Here is a 20,609-nt window from a genome sequence, read left to right as displayed (position 1 = left end):
CATGCACACATGCTGCCACATCATCCTACAGAAACTGGGAGGGTTTTCCTTTTATTTGGTGCAGATTTCACATTTCTATCGTCTTTTGTTGCTTTCCTGTGACCAGTCAAAAGTGCGCCATGACTTTACAGACACACTGTAGTTACTTTATTGATTATTGTATTGGAAAAATCAAAAGGAAGCATCAAAGTCTTCAACAGTAAAAAATTTCTCTGAAGGTATGTCAACCAGTGAAATTTTATACAAGCAGTAAAAGTGAGAATTGGGAAGACCATATAGCAACATGAATGAAGTTGTGACAAGTGAAAAATAAGACCCAAGATACTATGTATTCTATGACTTCACAACTTTGTCAAAGTATATATGCATTTGGAATAGCAAAAAGGCACTATATAAAAATGATAGTTGTGCCTGACCAGGCAGTGGCACAGTGGATAGAGCGTCAGACTGGGACGCAGAGGACCCAGGTTTGAAACCTCTAGGTCCCCAGCTTGAGCACGGGATTGTGGGCTTGAGCGTGGAATCAGACATGACCCGATAGCTCCTGGCTTGAGCCCAAAGGTCACTGGCTTGAAGCCCAAGGTCACTGGCGTGAGCAAGGGGTCACTTACTGTGCTATAGCTCCCCCCTTCCCAGCAAGGGTCATATGAGAGAGCAGTCAGTGAACAAGGTGCCGCAATGAAGAATTTATGCTTCTCATCTCTCTCCCTTCCTGTCTGTCTGTCCCTGTCTGTTTCTCCTTTTCTCTGTCTCTGTCACACACACAAAAAAATAATGAGAGTTGAAAGCAAGGTGGTGAGTCTATGGGTGTTTTTTCTGAATTTTGAATGTTCTTAGCAATGTTTTATTGCTTTACTATTTAAATAAAAAAACTCTGCAGCATATATATATTTAAGTTTGATAAGATACATAATATCAAGTCAGAAATAATGCTTGATTTTTCTAATATAATTATAGCACAATAAATGATATTTTTTTAGACAAACATCTCAAGAGTACATACTCAAATGACTATTGACCCTTTAGAAGGAGATACCTATGTGGTATTCCCATTGCTTAGAATAATTTTTCAACTGTACTCTTAAACAATTTGGGTGATTTGGGTGATTCTGGCAACAAAAATGGGAACATTGGGACTGAGTACTTCATTCAAGAGGAAAATAAGACTTTCTTGCGTTGTGTGAGTGGTCAATAGGACATCTAGGTATTGATGTCCTCAGATGTAGAATTTAACCAAGGCTGGCTCTTGAGGTTTCTTGGAAATATTATATGAAAAGATGGTGATAAAGGCATTCTCTTTTTATTGCTTATTTTTCTTAACCCCTGCATTCCCCTCTTCAGGTTTTCACTGGAATTTTCACAGCAGAAATGTTCCTGAAGCTCATAGCCATGGATCCCTACTATTATTTCCAAGAAGGTTGGAACATTTTTGACGGATTTATTGTCTCCCTCAGTTTAATGGAACTGAGTCTAGCAGATGTGGAGGGGCTTTCAGTGCTGCGATCTTTCCGATTGGTATTCCATATTTTTCCAATTTCTTTTTACATTTCCTATCTTGCAATTACTAGAGTTTTCCATATGTTAATTTGACTTTTAAAAATCCTAAGCTATATTCTATTCCCAATTCCAGTTGACTGTTTATTGCCTTAGCTCCTAAAATCTTGAAAACTTTCCTGCTAAACACCTAATATGGAAGTTAGTTTTTAAAATCAATCAACAGAGAGCCATCAATTTTAGGAAATTTCTCATAAAATAATGGTTAATCTAAAAATGAAGGAAGACTCCCAAGGACTATTCTGAGGTCTGATTTTGCTAGTAAACCTATTTCTTTATATGAACATCCCCCTGAAATGGCAAAAATTTCTCCTTATTCAAAGATGGCTCTCCTCATTTCTACTGTTTTGGTGACTTCTTCCAGAAAATGAATATAAAATACTCTTTTCAAAATATTATATTGATGTTAGTGGTTGAACTTTGTTTTTAATATCATTAGCTATGAAGGATTTTTAAAATTAATATATTTGAAAAAGTTAATTTGTATAAAGTGACTCTGAAAGAATAGTTAACAGTATCATCAGAATAGCTCCCAGTAAACCTGCGTGATGTGATTAAGTCTCTTGAGAAGCTGAGTGGATGTTCCACTCAGACAAAGCATCAGACTGGTTTAGGTTTTTGTCTCCTTATTGGGAAGATACCTAAGCACTTGCAACTGAAAGACTTTAAGTTTTTTTCATCAAGATATTCAGCATATCTAAGTAAGAGAATTGGAATAGAGTAAAAATATTTGTAAAATAGAGATCTTAGTGTTCAGTCCAAGTCACAAATTTAATATCTGCCAAGTTTCTGGAACCTCTGCTCACTAGTCTTTGGTTAAGATCCAGCCCACGGTATGCTTTTTGAGAACAGTTCTTATTATCTAGAAAATGAGAGAAAGAATTAAGAGATAGAAGTCTTAGCACTAATATTCTTAATAAATTAAAAACCAGTCAGAAAGGGAAAAAATATGAGTGTCCCAGATATACACACAGAGAAACACCTGCTAATTCTTGAACTTTCAGATAAGACTAAAATTTTCAATAAGAAAAAACATATTCAAATCAGTGCTGTTGCTTTACCAGAATTCCTGTTATATTATCTGTTGTTAACTTATGACATCTGATAATAATCTCATTATTTTTCTATTCATAGGCTTTATACATTCTCACTCTGTTAGCCAAGACCTTGTAATCTATTCACATGAATGAATATGGCATATAGACATTTCGTGATGGACAGATACTATAAGTTCTGTCTTCTGAATTAATATTAATACATATAGTCCCTCTTCAGGACATGTCTCACATAGGTGGGACTGCCCCTTCTTGGGAGTTGTGCTTTCCTTCCAAGTTATTCCAAGCATATCACAAAGTTTTATATCATTCATTGGTTATTTACTGGCAAGCAGAAAGAGAGATATTTAGAAATTTTAAATGCTTTTTTAAGGAGACAGATGATTTGTTGTCACTATCCTTACCTACTGGTCTTTTGATTCACTGCAAATTACATTTTCCCTGATACATTCCCTAAGAAGTTGAGGGGAAAAATTATGTTCATTTAGGGCTTTTTTTTTTTTTAAGTAGAATGACCTATAGACTAATACAGGAGACTAGAGGCAGTATTTGTGATTCCTAGTTTTAAATCTTTCGCTTACTGTGAAATTAATGTTTTCTTTACTATGTCTCAGTTTCTCCCATTTTAGTCTAAGACTGTTAGAAAGTCCTAAGAGTGCTCAATAAATTTAAGCTGGTCTTATTAATTTTATGTTTTTATTTTAGCCACGCAGTAAGAAAATGGAATATCATTTGGTATTTGTTTGTTTTTTTCTTTTAGCTCCGAGTCTTCAAATTGGCCAAATCCTGGCCCACCCTGAACATGCTGATTAAGATTATTGGAAACTCCGTGGGTGCCCTGGGCAATCTGACGCTGGTCTTGGCCATTATTGTCTTCATCTTTGCTGTAGTAGGGATGCAGCTCTTTGGAAAGAGCTACAAAGAGTGTGTCTGCAAGATCAACGTGGACTGTGAACTCCCTCGCTGGCACATGCATGACTTTTTTCATTCCTTCCTCATTGTCTTTCGAGTTTTGTGCGGAGAGTGGATCGAGACCATGTGGGACTGCATGGAGGTGGCAGGCCAGGCCATGTGCCTCATTGTCTTCATGATGGTCATGGTTATTGGCAACTTGGTGGTTAGTACTAACTTGTAGATCTTTTTGTTCTTTGCGCTGAACATCTTTCACTTAGCCTTGAAGCCCAGTCTGCTTACTCCTTCTGCTATCTTCCCTGTCTGTGTTGGTTTTTATTCTTTCTTGGCCCAATAACCCTAAGGTACAAATGAATGAAAAGAGACTGCTATTTACACACCTACTGAGTCATGCTATTTATACACCTACTGAGTCATAGCCCCCACAGACTGCCAACACTTTTTCATAGTTATGAAAACAAACTTAAAACAAAGTGACTTTTCTTAAAGTCACATAACTGATAAATGTCAAGGCATGCATTATATCCTAGATTTCAAACTCAATGCTCTTTCTACTATAGAAGTTTTCTTCTAAGCCAGAATTTTTCATCCTGACATTATTGACATTTTGGGCTAAATAATTCTTTGTTGGGACTGTCCTGTGTATTGTAAGATATTTAACAGCATCCCTGGCCTCTATCTTCACCAGCCAGTAGTGACCCCCCTACCCCAAGTTGTGACAATCAAAAATGTTTCCAGACATTGCCACTGTCCCCTAGGGGGTAAAAATGCCCTCCGTTGAGCACCACTAAGCTAAACCATCTTCAGATTTATTTAATTTGTATAAATGACAAATCTCTTTCTTCTTTGCTTTGATCTGTCCACTTGCTGTTTTCTGCCTCTGTATTTAGAACATTCACCAACAGATTTTTTTTTTCTTCTTTTCCAAGTAAGAGGAGAGGAGATAGAGACAGATTCCCACATGTGCCCCGACCAGGATACAACCTGCAACCCCCCTCTGGGGCCATGCTCATAACTGAATTAATTTTTAGCACCTGAAGTGGAGGCTCCACAGAGCCGTCCTCAGCTCCCCAGGGCTCGAACCAGTGGAGCCATGGCTGCAGGAGGGAAAGAGAGAGAGGGAAGGGGGAGGAGAGAGAGGTACATGGTTGCTGCTTCTGGGTGCCCTGACCAGGAATTGAACGCAGGACATCCACACACCAAGCCAATGCTCTGCCACTGAGCCAAATGGCCAGGGCCCACCAAAAGATTTTAACACCTTGTTTCTCAGAGTGTGATCTGAGAACCAGCAGCAAGATCACTTGAGAGTATGTGAGAAATGCAGAATCTCAGGCTCCACCCCAGAGCTACTGAATCAGAATCTTCATTTTTGACAGGATCCCCAGATGATTGACATGTATACTAAAGTGCATGGGAAGTACCCGTCTTTCAGATTAGGTCAAATCCCACTGCATGTGTAGATAGAGCAGGAGGACTGGAAGAAGGCACACTCAGATGATCCCTTGTAAGCACGTCTACATTAGTTCTCCTCCCTTTCCTGCCATAAAGAAGCTTCCAACTAGAGGGTGCCTGCTCACCAGCCTCAGAGCCGGCTATGGCCACCCTCTTTCATTTGACCTATAAAAATAAACACTGTAACATTTCTTGTTTTAATCTCTTTGCTTCTCCATCCCCAACCACCTTTCCCTCAGTCCTAATCCCCCTAGTCTTTCCACTCCTTCAGTGAACACAGCTATTGCCTACTAGTAGGTAGTAAGGTCAGCATTTACCAGCCCTGACTCACCAACCCTTTCTCTAGTCTCTCATTCTCAGTTGTTTCAAGGACAGCTTGCCATGACTGTTTACAGATACCTGAGCCCATGACAAAGTCACCTATTATCTCTGCTTCTAATGACACCTTTCCAGGTTCCCCTTTGCTCAGTCCTTCTGCTCATCTAGTCTCTAGGAATCTATAACTGTACATCTCTTTTGATTCTTTTCTCTTCACTCCCAGTAAATGTTTAATGTCTTTCATAACTCTCTCTTCATAGTTCTTCTATATATGCATCTTTCTTCATAGTATTTATAAGATCTGCCCTTCCTTTTTATTTTTATAACCCATCCAATATTTCTAGAAGACCACTGGCCTCACACTCACCCAAGTTTCACTCATTAAAAAAGGCCATGTCCTAGACCCTACACCAGATCTACTGAATGAGACTCTCTCAGGTAATGTCAAGGAACTATGTATTTTTAACAAACATCCTACTCCAGAAGATTCTTGTATATTCTGAAGTTTGAGATTTCTGTAGCCTAATCTAGACTCTTATCAATTTATGCAAATAATAATTTTTTAGTTCCTAAGGAATGGCTTTCTCAAATCACCTGTGTCTTCTTTACTCAAGAACCACTAGTGGGCCTGACCAGGTGGTGGTGCAGTGGATAGAGCATCGGCCTAGGACGTTGAGGACCCAGGTTTGAAACCCTGAGGTTGCTGGCTTAAGCATGGGGTCACCAGCACTTAAGGGTGCCCCCTTTCACCACTCTTATTCAACGAAGTCCTAGCTACACTGGCTTGAGCCCAAAGGTCTCTGCCTTTTTTTTTTTTTTTACAGAGACAGAGAGAGTCAGAGAGAGGGACAGACAGACAGGAAGGGAGACAAATATAAAGCACCAATTCTTTGTTGCAGTACCTTAGTTGTCCATTGATTGCTTTCTCATATGTGCCTTGATGGGGGGTGGGCTATAGCAGAGCGAATGACCCCTTGCTCAAGCCAGCGACCTCAGGCTTCAAGCCAGCAACCTTTGGGCTCAAGCCAGTGACCACTGAGCTCAAGCCAGCAACCATGAGGTCATGTCTATGATCCCACAATCAAGCCAATGACCCCATGCTCAAGCTGGTGAGCCCACGCTCAAGCTGGTGACCTTGGGGTTTCGAACCTGGGTCTTCCAATCCCAGTCCAACACTCTATCCACTGAGCCACCGCCTGGTCAGGCCAAAGGTCTCTGTCTTGAAGCCCAAGGTCACTGGCTTGAACAAGGGGTCACTGACTCTGCTGGAGTACCCCCCCACACCCTTGGTCAAGGCACGTATGAGAAAGCAATCAATGAACAACTAAGGGACCTCAACAAAAAATTGATGCTTCTCATCTCTCTCTCTCTTCCTGTCTATCTGTACCTCTCTCTCTCACTAAAAAAACAAACAAACAAAAAACAAAAAAAAACCCACTAGTGGATCCAGTTAAAATTAAAATTCACATCCTTCAGCCTGGCCTTCAGAACCCTCTTCAGTTCACCCCCATATTACCAACATGCTCCTTTTTAATTCTAAAAATGGGCCAAGTAATCTAAATACATGTAGTTATTTATTGTTTCCATTCCTCGAACTCTGTAAATACCATTATCTCCACCTAAAATATACGCCTTACTCTTCTTCAGAAGTGTGACAGAGTAAGGGCCAGTATAAATCGAGAAGTGAAACACCTCTTCCATTTTTCAATAGTACATCATAATAAAAATATATTAATCTTAATGTCCAATGTGGTAAAATAGGAAGTTAAAACAGGAAGGAAGGGAGGGAAGGAAGGAGGGAGGGAGGGAGGGAGGGAGAAAGAGAGAGGGAGCGAGGGAGGAGGGAAAGAAGAAAAGAAAGGAAGGAGGGAGGAAGGGAGGGAGGAAGGAAGGAAGGAAAGAAGGAAGGAGAAAGAAGAAAGGAAGGAAGGAAGAGAGGGAGGGATGGAGGGAGGGAGAAAGAAAGGAAGGAAGGGAGTAGGAAAAGAGAGGAAGCTTGTATTTGATGGCTTAACACTTAGGTATACAACATAACACAAAATAACCACCACTGTCTTCCTAAATCTATTTTATTTTGATAAATGTTAGGAAAACAAAAATAATTCATTTTTAAAATAAGGTGGCATAAAATGTATTTCAGTTCCACCTTCTTGCTTTATTATATGTACATCTGGCTCTCCCAGCCTGATTTTTCTCTAACATGGGTCCTCTAGGCATATACTGCTCATGAGCACAGGGTATCTATGCGTTCTTTGATGTTCCCCAGTAGTAATCCATATCTAGCTGTTTGGTTTTATCTTTGGAGAATTTTCTTTCAAAATAGATATAGCCTTTGCCTTTTCTGATTAAAAAAAGGTAACATATTTTGGAATATATGTATATGTAAAATGATAAAAGAACCAAAAAAAGAGGTGATAAACTCCTTGTATTACTACCAAAATTAAACAAAATGTTCACCTAGTAACATGAGCATTTAAAACACTATGTGGGCCAAACAAAACAGTAGAAATTCTTGAGTGTGTCACATAACTCTGTGGGCTTCCAGTTTCCTAATTTAATGGATAACTTGCCTAACACCATTCTCCATTCACTCTCCTTTTTTTCTAACACATTGGTGCAGGTGCTGAACCTGTTTCTGGCCTTGCTCCTGAGCTCCTTCAGTGCAGACAATCTGGCAGCCACAGATGATGATGGGGAAATGAATAACCTACAGATCTCAGTAATCCGTATCAAGAAGGGTGTGGCTTGGACCAAAGTGAAAGTGCGTGCCTTCATGCAGGCCCACTTCAAGCATCGTGAGGCTGATGAGGTGAAACCCCTGGATGAACTGTATGAAAAGAAGGCCAACTGCATCGCCAATCACACTGGTGCAGACATCCACCGGAATGGTGACTTCCAGAAGAACGGCAATGGCACCACCAGTGGCATTGGCAGCAGCGTGGAGAAGTACATCATCGATGAGGACCACATGTCCTTCATCAACAATCCCAATCTCACCGTGCGGGTGCCCATTGCTGTAGGCGAGTCCGATTTTGAGAACGTCAACACAGAGGATGTTAGCAGTGAATCAGATCCTGAAGGCAGCAAAGATGTAAGGTCCCAACCTAGAAACCAACCTTGATCCTGCATGAGAAAAAACAAGGCTCTGTCAGATCCAGGGATTGGTTCAGCTCTGGGCTTGGTAGAGAGATTCTGGAATAACCAACTCAACCCCTATTTTCACTCTAGGCCTTCCCTAGACAACCTAGTTTTCTGAAAGTTTCTGGGTCTGTCTCCATCACTTCTAGGTCATCTAGGTCAGAGGCTGGTAAACCCTCAAGTATTTTCCTGCTGTTGCTCTGTTGGCTATACCCTGAGACTAGCCTGTAGCCACATTTGTTTGGGGTTGATCACTCATTGTGAGTGGGTCTTAATGGTATATCCCTTCCTGAAAGAAATGTCGAAGGCCCTGTGGTGACTGTTTGCTCATCATGAGTTGGATGATGATTTTATAATAAAAATTGTAGAGAAAGATTATAGCTAGTACATCATCCACACCAGAGATAGAGTGGTCAGTGTAGTGTGGACATGTTGCTTCAGAGTCTATTAATCTCCCTTTTTCTTGCATCTCTAGAAACTAGATGATACTAGCTCCTCTGAGGGAAGTACCATCGATATCAAACCAGAAGTAGAAGAAGTCCCCGTGGAACAGCCTGAGGAATACTTGGATCCAGACTCTTGCTTCACAGAAGGTGAGAGGGGACAAGGAGGGAGGACCCACCAGAAGGCATGGGGCACCGCATTGCTTACACAGTGTCTGCTGGAGAATGTGGTTGGGTGAGTGGGCGGGGCCTCAGTGATTATCTTCAGGAACTTTGTTCTCTCCCCCCCTTGTCATTTTGAGGGCAGTTTATACTGTTTTCCCTCTTCAAACTATTCTCTAACTTTTCTTTCTCCACTTTCTCTTGGCATCAGTCCAAAAACTTCCATTAAGAAAGGCCTTTTCTGTCATTGCTCTGTCTTCTACCTGACTGCCCTTTTCTCCCCCTCACTGCCCCTTTATATGACATCTTCCCGACTCCAGAGGGCCCTGGCAACCTGGCAGCATAGCCTCAGCCCTGCCACCCTCCCAGTTTCTGAATCAGACATTCTGATTCATCTACTGTGCTCCCAACTATGTGGTAGGGCAGCACATGGTAAAGCCCAGGAGATGGAGGAGAGGGCAAGGCTGGGTGGGGCGTGCTTCCACAGTCTGACCTGCCTCTCCCACTGGTGCCAGGTTGTGTCCAGCGATTCAAGTGCTGCCAGGTCAACATTGAAGAAGGTCTGGGCAAGTCTTGGTGGATCCTGCGGAAAACCTGCTTCCTCATTGTGGAGCACAATTGGTTTGAGACCTTCATCATCTTCATGATTCTGCTCAGCAGTGGTGCCCTGGTGAGGTCCAAGGGAGAATATGATGAGGGATTGGCTGGGGACAGGTTTATAGGAACTGGTGGGAAAGATTGAGTGGGGCCCAAGACTAGTTTCTCTGAGAACACAGATTAGGCTATGGACCCAAGGATAATGATCTATTGAAGTACTCTGGGCTGCTGTTTTGAGCTTTAGAATTAGAATCCACAGCTATCCAACATCCTAATCTTTAGCCTCAGCACAATTACTCTAAAACCTAAAACCTCCTTTCCATCAGGATGAAAATCCAAATTACCAAGTATCTGCACTGCTTGGTTTGCCCCAATCAAACAACTTCCTAAAGTGAACTTCCCTTTGTCACCTAATACCTCATATCTCTTGTTCTTTATCTTCAGTTGCCCAAGGTTTGGGGGGTAGTTCTCACCACTCCACCTGCCCTCACTGAATTTGGAGAACCTGTGGCGTTAGCAGGTATTTAGAGAGTTAGATCTCTGGTGCACAGGTTGTCTATGTTCATGTGGTTGTAAGTGCTCATTAATCAGTGAGGCTGACAGGGCACAGAGTGGACAGGCCCCTCCCCTCCTTGGTTCTGGCTTTCACTTTCAGCCGGATTGTAACTGAGGAGACCTGGACAGGGTCTGGGGTGAGAAAGCTGTTGTCTAGCTGAATAGATTTGAGGGCACCAGGGACTAGAGGCACTATACATTTCCTTATTTTAATTAAGGGAAAGGTAAATGCATAATTTTGAAATGTTTTTAAAGCAGGTGGGCACATTCATGTAGGTTTGGAGTCACACTTTTTTTTCCCCTTAATCTGGAAGCAAAAAAATAATAAGGTATAAACTCCAAATTCAGTGTTAAAGAGCTCACCAGTGTCTTGAGTACTTTGCTGATGTGTGAGGTCGGAGACTAAGGAAAGGAGAAACAGGCAGTAATATGTGGTAAAGAAGAGCTCAAGGATGATGAGGACCAGGTTTTTGTAGGAAAATTTCAGCACAAAATCAGAGAGCCAAAAAAAGGTGGCTTGGTGTCCTTGCTCTGAGGGAAGGGGAGCCACTGCCCTGTCCACTGAGTCATTTACTAATAGGCATTCACTCAGTGCTTCCCGGTGCTGTGGAGGTCGCACCGTGACAGACACACTGGTCTCTGTCCTCGAGAAAGGATCAGACCGAGGCCAGTGTTGGAGAAAGGTGTTGTATTATTGTTGCCATCCTTCAAATCTAGTGAACAGAAAGCTGAAATAGCAGGGAGCCAACCCAGCCTTCGAGTCTTCTCCTTCCTGTCCCCACAGAAAAAGCAGTAGTGAAAAAAATGTTTTGCACTTTGTTTACCTTTGACAATTTTTATTTTCATAATTGAATAAAATGGGATACTTGACTCAGTATATGAGACCCTGTGCAATAGTAAGCGTGAGACTTGATGAATAACAAAGTGAGGCCACAGCTAAGATGTCTCAGAAAAGGCCAGACTGTAGTTGTGATGAGGCCTCAGACGGAGGGGATTAGAGCCTCGCAGGCCTTAGGCATCTCCTGTACGCTGGGTGATAGGATGGACTTCTACAAGTGGAGTGAAGGGGAAAGGACATGGAAGCTGTTGCTGTTTACACTGAGGGGATTCATTTGTACCAAGATCCTGAGGACTGCGGACCCGTGACCTCTGCCCCCACTGCCCAGTGATGAAACTGGGACACTCGATTGTCCATGTGCATCCACTGTGGAGGATGAGTCCGCAGGCAGCCCAGTTCTGTCATTCTGGAACTATTCAGAGCCGGCACCTCCCATTGTGTGACAAGGGACTTTATTTTCACTTCCAGTTGTTGTTTTTTTCACGCTTTAGGAATTCTCTCCTCTTGGCACCACACTGGTGTAATTCACCACTCTGCACATGCAAATGTTCATTTCTTTGTGTCAGGGAATTCCCATTCAGGAATTCCAGAGAAAGAAAGTGAGTGGTACTAGGATTTTTCTCATCTCAGTGTCAAGCAGCCCTTTGACCCTCCACCTGTGTCTGTGATCTCAGAGGCTGAAAGGAGAAAAGATTTTTGTCATATAAACATATAGTATTGGCAAGGATGTGAAGAAATTGGAACCATTACACACAGCTGGTGGGAATATAAAAAAGTAGTGCAACCACTTTGGAATACAGTTTGGCAGTTTCTCAAAAAAATGAACAGAGTTACCATATGATCTAGAAGTTCACTCCTAGTTATATATCCCAGAGAAGTGAAAACATGTTCACATAAAACTTGTACACAAGGCCCTGGCCGGTTGGCTCAGTGGTAGAGTGTCAGCCTGGCGTACAGGAGTCCCAGGTTCGATCCCCGGCCAGGGCACACAGGAGAAGCGCCCATCTGCTTCTACACCCCTCCCCTTCTCCTTCCTCTCTGTCTCTCTCTTCCCCTCCCGCAGCCGAGGCTCCATTGGAGCAAAGTTGGCCCGGGCGCTGGGGATGGCTCCATGGCCTCGCCTCAGGTGCTAGAATGGCTCTGGTCGCAACAGAGTGACGCCCCAGATGGGCAGAGCATCGCCCCCTGGTGGACATGCTGGGTGGATCCGGTCAGGCACATGCGGGAGTCTGTCTGATTGCCTCCCCGTTTCCAACTTCAGAAAAATAAAAAATAAAAATAAATAAAATAAATAAAAAATAAATAAAAACTTGTACACAGATGTTCACAAAATGCGACAGCCATACATTGGAATATTATACGTCAAAAAAAAGATTACTGATACATACTGCAATGTTGATGAACTTTGAAAACATGCTAAATTAAAGAAGCCAGACACAAAGGACCACATATTGTATGATTTTATGTATATGAAATGTCCAGGCAAATCTGTAGAGGTAGAAAGTAGATTAGTAGTTGCCTAAGACTAGGGGGAGATACCTAGAGAGGGGCTATTGGAGAAAGCGGGCTTTCTTTTTGGGGTAATGAAGATATTCTAAAATTGACTGTGTTGATGGGTGCACAACTATGAATATGCTAAACGTTAGAGAATTGTATACTTTAAATAGCTGAATTGTATGGTATATTTCAATCAAACTTTTTAAAAAGCCATAAATAGCAGGGGAGTAAAGGGAAAGAGACAGGAAGCTCATGACAGGTCAGCCACAGGTGGGAGGCGCTGCCTGGAGGGCAGTGCTTCCTGTGTTGCTTGTTTACCCTTAGGCACTATAGGCAGCTGCTGCCTCTCTTTCAGGCCTTCGAAGACATCTACATTGAGCAGAGGAAGACCATTCGAACCATCCTGGAATATGCTGACAAAGTCTTCACCTATATCTTCATCCTGGAGATGTTGCTCAAGTGGACAGCCTATGGCTTTGTCAAGTTCTTTACCAATGCCTGGTGCTGGCTGGACTTCCTCATTGTGGCTGTACGTGTCTTGCTTTCTACTTCCCACCCTTTCTAGCAGGAAAACAAAAATAGGTTTTTCTTCCTTTAATGGCTGGAGTTTCATCTAATGACTGGGACCCAGGGAGTAAGACAATGTGTAGATGGATGTAGATCTGGGTAAAGTTGCTTTCAGAGAAGTCAGATCTTAACTTTGAGAAGGGGGCTCTGAAGCCCCTGCATTTGCTCCAGGGGCCGATCAACCGGGTCTTTATCTTGGTGGTTTGGCTCTAGGAAGGGGAAGTGGAATCACTGGTGTTAAAGCCCCTTGTCTTTAGGCTGAGACAGGAACCTCTTATCTCAAAACAGCAGGCTGTTCTCTTTCTGCTGCCAGCAGAGGGGTGAGAGAATGAGGTGGGTGCTGCTGGGCTGCAAATGGAGGAGCAACCGAGGTGTTCTCTCTTGCTGACTGTTTCTGTGGACACTTCCACCCAACTCAAGCCTTCATAGCAGACTGCTCTGAACAAGTCGGTCTCAGTGAGATGGGGAGCTCACAGCAAAATAAAGCCCCCCTTCCCTCGCATTGCCGTTTCCACAGTGATGATCAAACTTAAGAAAACCCTTTTTCCTCCAGGTTCCAAGACCATCTTCGAGGCTTGTGGTGGCCATTATGTCTCGTGTTACTTTTCAGGGTGGAAGCTGCTGCATCATCTGTAATTATCTCTTACCCCACCAGCAGTTGTTTCTTATTGGCTCTTCTAACCATGATGATTGCCTCTTATTCTGTGTAATAACTAAAGCTTTCTCCCCTCTCAGCCAAATCAGCATTTGAGACAAAGGGTGAATGGGAACTGCAGGCACAGAGCTATGGCGAATTCAGTTCCTGATGAGCACTGAGAAGTGCCAAGAAAGTAGAGTGTGTGGAGGCTGAGGTGGCACATTTAGAATATAGGTTTTGTTGACTGTATGGTAAGTTACATATAGAATGCTTCTAGGCTCTAGGATAGAACAGCATGGAACTCACTTCCTCAGAGAATAGGAGCCCAACACTGTAGCAGCAATGACCTCTGCTCTGTAAATGTATTCCTTTCCCAGCAAGTTGTCTGCAACTTCCATAGTTAATGACTCCTTCCAAGACCCGTCACTATGCCCCCATTTGCATTTCCCATTTCAAAAAGCAAACCTTTGGGAAGATGCCTAAATGAGGTGAGGAGGTCCCTTTTGCCCATAAAGTGAGACAAATGGGTGGTGCCCCAGGGAGTACCAGCTTGAAACCCTCCTAGCAAAAGGTTTCAGCACTCCCTTTAGCAGCTGTTGACAGCACTTTGTGATAGAAGGACCTCTGCCTCCCACAGATGGAAACCTGAGCTCTAGGAATTAGGGAATGGGCCTGAGATAAGGCCAAGAGAACTAGAGAGACGCTGGGCCAGCTCACTTTCTAGAGCACAGGGAAGTACCATAGAGTCTTTATTTTACTATAATTCCCCAGGACCACTTAGAGCCAGGTGGGACACATATGGGAATCCTAAAAGCCCTCATATTCTGGACCTTTCAATGACATGGGCAGACATATCTACACCACACTCCCAAAGGCCTAGGGAAGCTGTGATTTTGGACCAAATCTCCCCCATCATGACACTTGCTACCACCCTAACCTGAACTACTCTCTTTCTCTTCTCCCTGGTGTGAGCAACCCCAGAATTCAAAATATTGATCAGGCATCTCACATCCCTCTGGTACCCAAATAAACTGCTGAAAGCATTAACAGTTCTGCACATCACCGTTTATTTAGCAGACATTTTTACCACTTTTTATACTGGGTGGCAGGGAAGTAAAAAGCGTGAGACAGGTAGGTAGCCAAGTAACAATCCATAGATCCCTCCTGTTTGGGGGAGTTGCTGCATTCTTACATCGCCATGGGGCCTGACAGTGGCTCCTGCAAACACCTCTGCACCAGTTATTAGTAAACAAATACCACTCTCTGTGTAAAATTGTCCCGGGAGCCATAAGGAGTCACAGGAATAGACAGGTGTGCTCCAGCCCCTGCAGAACATCACTAACTTGCAGGGCCACTCTGGCCTGATTCAGGCTGCTGGTAATCTAGCATTCTGGGAACAAGGCTCCCCCAGGACCCTCTCTTTGTTAACTTCTTTCAGACAGAACACTATATTTAGTCTTCATGCATCAGATGTTTACTAAGCACCCACCACATGCAAAGCCTGCTGCCAAATGTTGGGGAGAATACAGAGAGTAGAAAACATGGGCACTCCTAATGACCTAAAAAGATGAAAAACACACACTCACAAATTACCATAGCAGAAGCAGAGTTCACTCAGTAGGAACAGCCCCGGTGTGAGCCATAGCCACACTGGTGGACATTTTTTAGTTGTGGGTGGAAAATAAGGCTTACAGTGACAGCTGGACAATTGGAACTGTCAGAGTTTTCACTGTCCTTTTGAGTAAAAAGTCTAGTGCTTGGCATTTTAGATCATCAAGCAGTGTAAAAATTTTACATCCTAATTTAGCACCCTTCCAGGGGTCTCAAACTCAACTCAGCATGTGGGCCGCAGAGCAAGATCACAGCCGTTCGGCAAATACAAGTAGGCCCCTAGGCTTACTTAATTTTATCCAAAATATTTTGAACTTCGTGGATTAGTCTGCGGGCCGCACAAAATTGTTCGGTGGGCCGCGAGTTTGAGACCCCTGCTTTAAACTCTCCCATTTCATCCACCATGACTGATGTCTGAATCTCTTATTCATCACCATGTTTGTTCCCCTAATGAATTTTCATTCTTGTTATTGTCCCTTAAATCTGCTATGAGTGCTGGCCCTGGCCAGTTGGCTCAGTGGTGGAGCGTCGGCCTGGCGTGCAAGGGGTCCTGGGTTCGATTCTCGGCCAGGGCACACAGGAGAAGTGCCCATCTGCTTCTCCACCCCTCCCCCTTTCCTTTCTCTCTGTCTCTCTCTTCCTCTCCCGCAGCGAGGCTCCATTGGCGCAAAGATGGCCTGGGCGCTGGGGATGGCTCCTTGGCCTCTGCCCCAGGCGCTAGAGTGGCTCTGGTCACAACAGAGCGACGCCCCGGAGGGGCAGAGCATCGCCCCCTGGTGGGCAGAGCGTCGCCCCCTGGTGGGCGTGCCAGGTGGATCCCGGTCGGGCGCATGCGGGAGTCTGTCTGACTGTCTCTCCCCGTTTCCAGCTTCGGGGGGAAAAAAAAAATCTGCTATGTGTGCTTTTTAGAATCGTGGGATAATCCAGATAATTTATAAGATTAATTCTCTTTATCTATAAATTATGCAAGTTCCCAGAGACAACATTTTTATTTTGCTTAGGTCCTTGGCCACACTGGAGACCTTGTCTTGTGAAAGAATCTTGTCATCTTTTCCCTAGGGAGATCTGCCACGTCACGTCCAGAGGTTAGCCAACACATCTGTTACAGGGATGGGAACTTTCAGAAACCACTCATCTCATCCTGAATTCAGACTTTTGAAATATTCTCTATTTGAAATGTTCACATTATTTTGAAAAGTCACCCATTGTCTTCCCCTTTATTTCTATGGCTTCAGCCGTAGGTACCTTGAGTTTTGACTTCTGAACTTCTTTTTCTTTTTCAGGTATGATTCTTTCCTTACAGTTTCCTTAAACTTTAAGCAATGTTCTGATTATCTCCAGTGAGAGTTTAACATGGAGACTCTAAGGATTATAAGAAAATCTTCAACTACTAAGGAATAACCCAGATAGGATCCTTACTGATCTTGTCTGGGGAGAGCTTGGCCAGACTGATCAATCAGTCAAGTGCAGATTCTCTCAGCAAACATTTAGAGCCAACCTCTGGATTGGCATTTGTACCTCCTTCCACTTTAGGCCTATTTGTTATGGGATAAATCATACTCACCCCCTTAAAGGAGGTCTTCTTGCTTTGTATGGGGCTGATAGCCACTGAAAGCTTATTAGGGTTTTGGTGGGTTTTTTTGTTTGTTTGTTTGTTTGTTTGCATTGTTTGCCTGGCACAGGTCACAGGACAAAGCTAATGAGGGAGATTTAGAACTCAGGTACTTGATTGGGCTGGGATAACTTACCTGCAGATGTACCTATTAAGATCTTGGTATAGCATCACCCCCTGGTGGACAGAGCGTCGCCCCTGGTGGGCGTGCCGGGTGGATCCCGGTCGGGCGCATGCGGGAGTCTGTCTGACTGTCTCTCCGTTTCCAGCTTCAGAAAATGCAAAAAAAAAAAAAAAGATCTTGGTAAGAATCTGGCAGTTTTAGATTGCTTATGTTTAAGAGTCAGCTGTTATTTGGCAATAGGGAGCAAAAGATATCTTCATGTCTTATTAATGATGATCGATGGAAGGAAAATGATTGATTATTGCTACTGTGTTCTAGATAAGCCTTTTGAGGCCCTTGTTTTAAATAGAAATTCAACTCTGAACTATGTACCCTTTAAAGAACATGAGTAGCCTAATAGGGCAACATTTAATTCCAGATTTGCTTTGTACACTGCCTAGGATTCCAGAGACAATTTCTATATTGATTGATTATAATACATGCATAGATAAAGGTTCACACCCATTTTAAAATTGAAACCTTTAAGTCTCCTCATCCCTGACTTTTACCAGTCATTGATCTTCTGCGTCTACCTCCTACCAGTCCTGCTGCTCAATTATAAATATCTTCTTTTTTAAATAAAAAAATATATAGTTTTGTGCATTCAAAGATGCAGATTTAAATCCCTAAAATAAAGATGAAAAGTAACAGATGAAAACTAAGCTGTGAGTTGGTATTTTTTCCCCATCTGAATTTGCTTTAAAAAGGAATTCAGGCTAAGCAGATATGTAACCACCACTTCCCAGTAGAGGGAACTTAAAAATTGTTGATGGGAACATCTTAACCTATCCGAGAATAAAGGAAAGACTGCCATAAGAAACTGAAAGCCATACTAGTCTAGGTTTTAATCAACTAAATGTATTTTCAGGTCTCAGGTCAGGCACAGCTCTAATAGTCGATAATTAGTATCTAGTGTTAAGTGATCATCCTGGTAAATTCTCTGAGGGTTCTGGTAGAATAGGTGAGTTTGTCTCTGGAAGAGCAGAAAAATATTCCACTGTGACTCTAGGCCTAGAGACTTCCAGACTTCTCCTGAATAAGCCAATACACATATAACTGGCTTCTCAGGTACCTGTAATCCTCTACTGGGATATTGGCATCTAACATGCCAGTGGGGGAGGTGATCTGTCCATGGCAGAGGGAGCTCCGGCCTGGGCATCAAAAGTGTGAGTCTCAATCCTAGCTTCAGGACTGCTGTGATATACTGATCCAACTCTTTTGTATTGGGTATATGGGTCTCAATTTCCTCATCTATAAAATAAACGTGTTTTAATTCTTCCAAGAATCTTTCCAGCTGTTATTTAAATGATGAGAAAATAGAAGATTGGCCTGGAAAGGACTGCCCTGTGGCCAGGTTATTCTGGGCTATTTTGGGGAGTATAAGAAAAAGCATGGATGCAGTTGTCCAGACCCACCCAAGTTCTCATGGCCATGAAGGAATCATGGTTATAGTTAAAAGATGGAAGGATTATTATAATTAAAGGTGAGAAATGGAAGAATTACTTAAGTGAGTCCTCATAAAGTCAAAATTTTGTCCAGAAGTTTTTTCATTTTGTTCCTTTTCTTCATGGGATCTGTAAAGTCAGCTGTGGTACTTATTGAATGTTTCCTTTGTTGATGTAGTGACTCATCAAATTCTCAAACAAATGGTTTCTTGTCACCCAGGAGAAAGAGAGCTTGTCCCTGTTGGAAATCCCTTGTGAATGAGTTGAGGAGGGGGCAGCTTGTGTGGAGTATATATATTTATCTGTATTCTTTTCCATAGGTACCATTAAATTTGTCTGGCTTAATTTAATGGGAACTTCTGGGACCTGCAGAGACTGTAAAGGGCGAGGGTAAGGTTTTTGTCATCTGTTCAGGCTCCTCTTCTTCCAATGGACCTTCCTCATTCTCTCCCGCTCCCTTCAACCTCTTCCCTTTTCCAGCTTGTATGTATGTCTACCACCCTCTCAATTTTTCTCTTCCCTTTGTGTTTTTTATTCTGCCTCTCTCAACCACCTTTCCTTCCAGGTCGTTTGAGTCCAAGTTGAAGTAGGCAGCTGGTGTTACCCACTTCCTCTACTGGGGTGGGGGGGCAACCTGTATAAATCAGTGCTAGGGGCTTTGTTCTAATACTCTGGAACCTCTGTTTTCTTTTCTTCTTTTTTTTCCTTTTTTGTTTTTCTCTTCTGTTTCCGTGTAGGTCTCTTTAGTCAGCCTTATAGCTAATGCCCTGGGCTACTCGGAACTAGGTGCCATAAAGTCCCTTAGGACCCTAAGAGCTTTGAGACCCTTAAGAGCCTTATCACGATTTGAAGGGATGAGGGTAAGATGCTAAGACCGCTGATCCTTCTGCATGCCAATGGAAACTGTTTAAGCATGCTAGAACTGATCACATGGTGGAAAGATCATTCAAACCCCAACTCTGTGATGCAGCTGCTATTTGATCCTCCACTCTCCCCCATACCTGCCCCGTGTGAGGGTAGTTGCATTAAACTGCCTCATCACATTAATATTGGCCCCACCCCCAACGACATGCCATCACAGAACATGTTAACATTGGCTATTCTCATTTGGCCTGGCTTACCTGTAGCACTTGGGGCGGCTTTCTGGGCTGTTGACATAATAGGGAGAACCACCAGGTGCAAAGAAGGGGAATTGTAACCCAGAGATCCACTGAAAAGCAGAGGCCATAGGCAGGGAAAGTCCTGTGTAGGGCCATCAGCCAGGTGGGAACTGTGACCTTGGAGTCACTGAGAAAACAGCTGAGAAGGGGCTTGAAAACATGATGGCAGGCCTGGAACTAGGGTGGAGCAGAATTTGGTATGGATCTGGGAAAAGAAATGCTCTTCTTTCTATTCTGATTCCTCTTATTGCACCTTGTTGTTCTCAGTCCAGTCCCATACGGACTGGCAGCCTCTGTTTGATAACAAAGCTTTCTTCCTCACCCCCTCCCCCTCTGCCCATGCTATATAGTCCACTATCCTAATACTGTCAAAGTAATGACCAGGCACAATGCTAGAAGAATATCAGCTAGTTCTGAAATTTCTTGACACCTACTATTCCTGCTTTGGTGACACTGCACCCAAATCCAAAAGGTACAAGGTGCTGTCACCCTGCCAATTTAGAAATAAGGCTCCCTTTTTTGGTGCCTTTTTTCTGTTTCTGTTTATTTAAATAGTGTGTGTGTGTACATGTGCACACACACACACACACAAAAAGTCAATTTCCTAAAATCAAGTGGGCAACTGGCTTTTGGTGGTAATAGTTGTCCTGTGCTAATCAGAGAGGTCTGTTATACTTAACGAGACCAAGAAAACTCACTTTAATTCAGATGTTAAATACATGCAGGAGAGCAAACCAGAGGATATGTTTTCAAATGTGCAAATATCAGAATCTAGGGATAAAATTAAACAGTTGCAATAGTCCACATGAACCAAGATTAACTGGATAAACTAGATACCAGGACAGTGCTGCCTCATTCATTCCTCGTCTGTGATCCTGGCCACTGTTCTCTGA

At 43.0% G+C, this 20,609-nt stretch overlaps 1 protein-coding gene across 3 annotated transcripts in view; it reads left to right on the top strand.

Annotated features, from left to right (window-relative positions):
• SCN8A (sodium voltage-gated channel alpha subunit 8) overlaps positions 1 to 20,609 on the top strand; it is a 256,880-nt gene that overhangs the window by 211,343 nt on the left and 24,928 nt on the right. For all 3 annotated transcript variants that reach the window (XM_066353791.1, XM_066353782.1, XM_066353788.1), the window contains 7 exons: positions 1,342 to 1,515; positions 3,370 to 3,726; positions 7,912 to 8,382; positions 8,905 to 9,022; positions 9,550 to 9,704; positions 12,877 to 13,050; positions 19,294 to 19,416. In XM_066353791.1, the coding sequence (XP_066209888.1) occupies positions 1,342 to 1,515; positions 3,370 to 3,726; positions 7,912 to 8,382; positions 8,905 to 9,022; positions 9,550 to 9,704; positions 12,877 to 13,050; positions 19,294 to 19,416 (1,572 nt within the window). The remainder of the gene's footprint in view (positions 1 to 1,341; positions 1,516 to 3,369; positions 3,727 to 7,911; positions 8,383 to 8,904; positions 9,023 to 9,549; positions 9,705 to 12,876; positions 13,051 to 19,293; positions 19,417 to 20,609) is intronic.

Source organism: Saccopteryx leptura, chromosome 1 (assembly GCF_036850995.1).
Source record: "Saccopteryx leptura isolate mSacLep1 chromosome 1, mSacLep1_pri_phased_curated, whole genome shotgun sequence".
In the NCBI taxonomy this organism is placed as follows: domain Eukaryota; kingdom Metazoa; phylum Chordata; class Mammalia; order Chiroptera; family Emballonuridae; genus Saccopteryx; species Saccopteryx leptura.
This window is presented reverse-complemented; position numbering and strand designations above follow the sequence as displayed.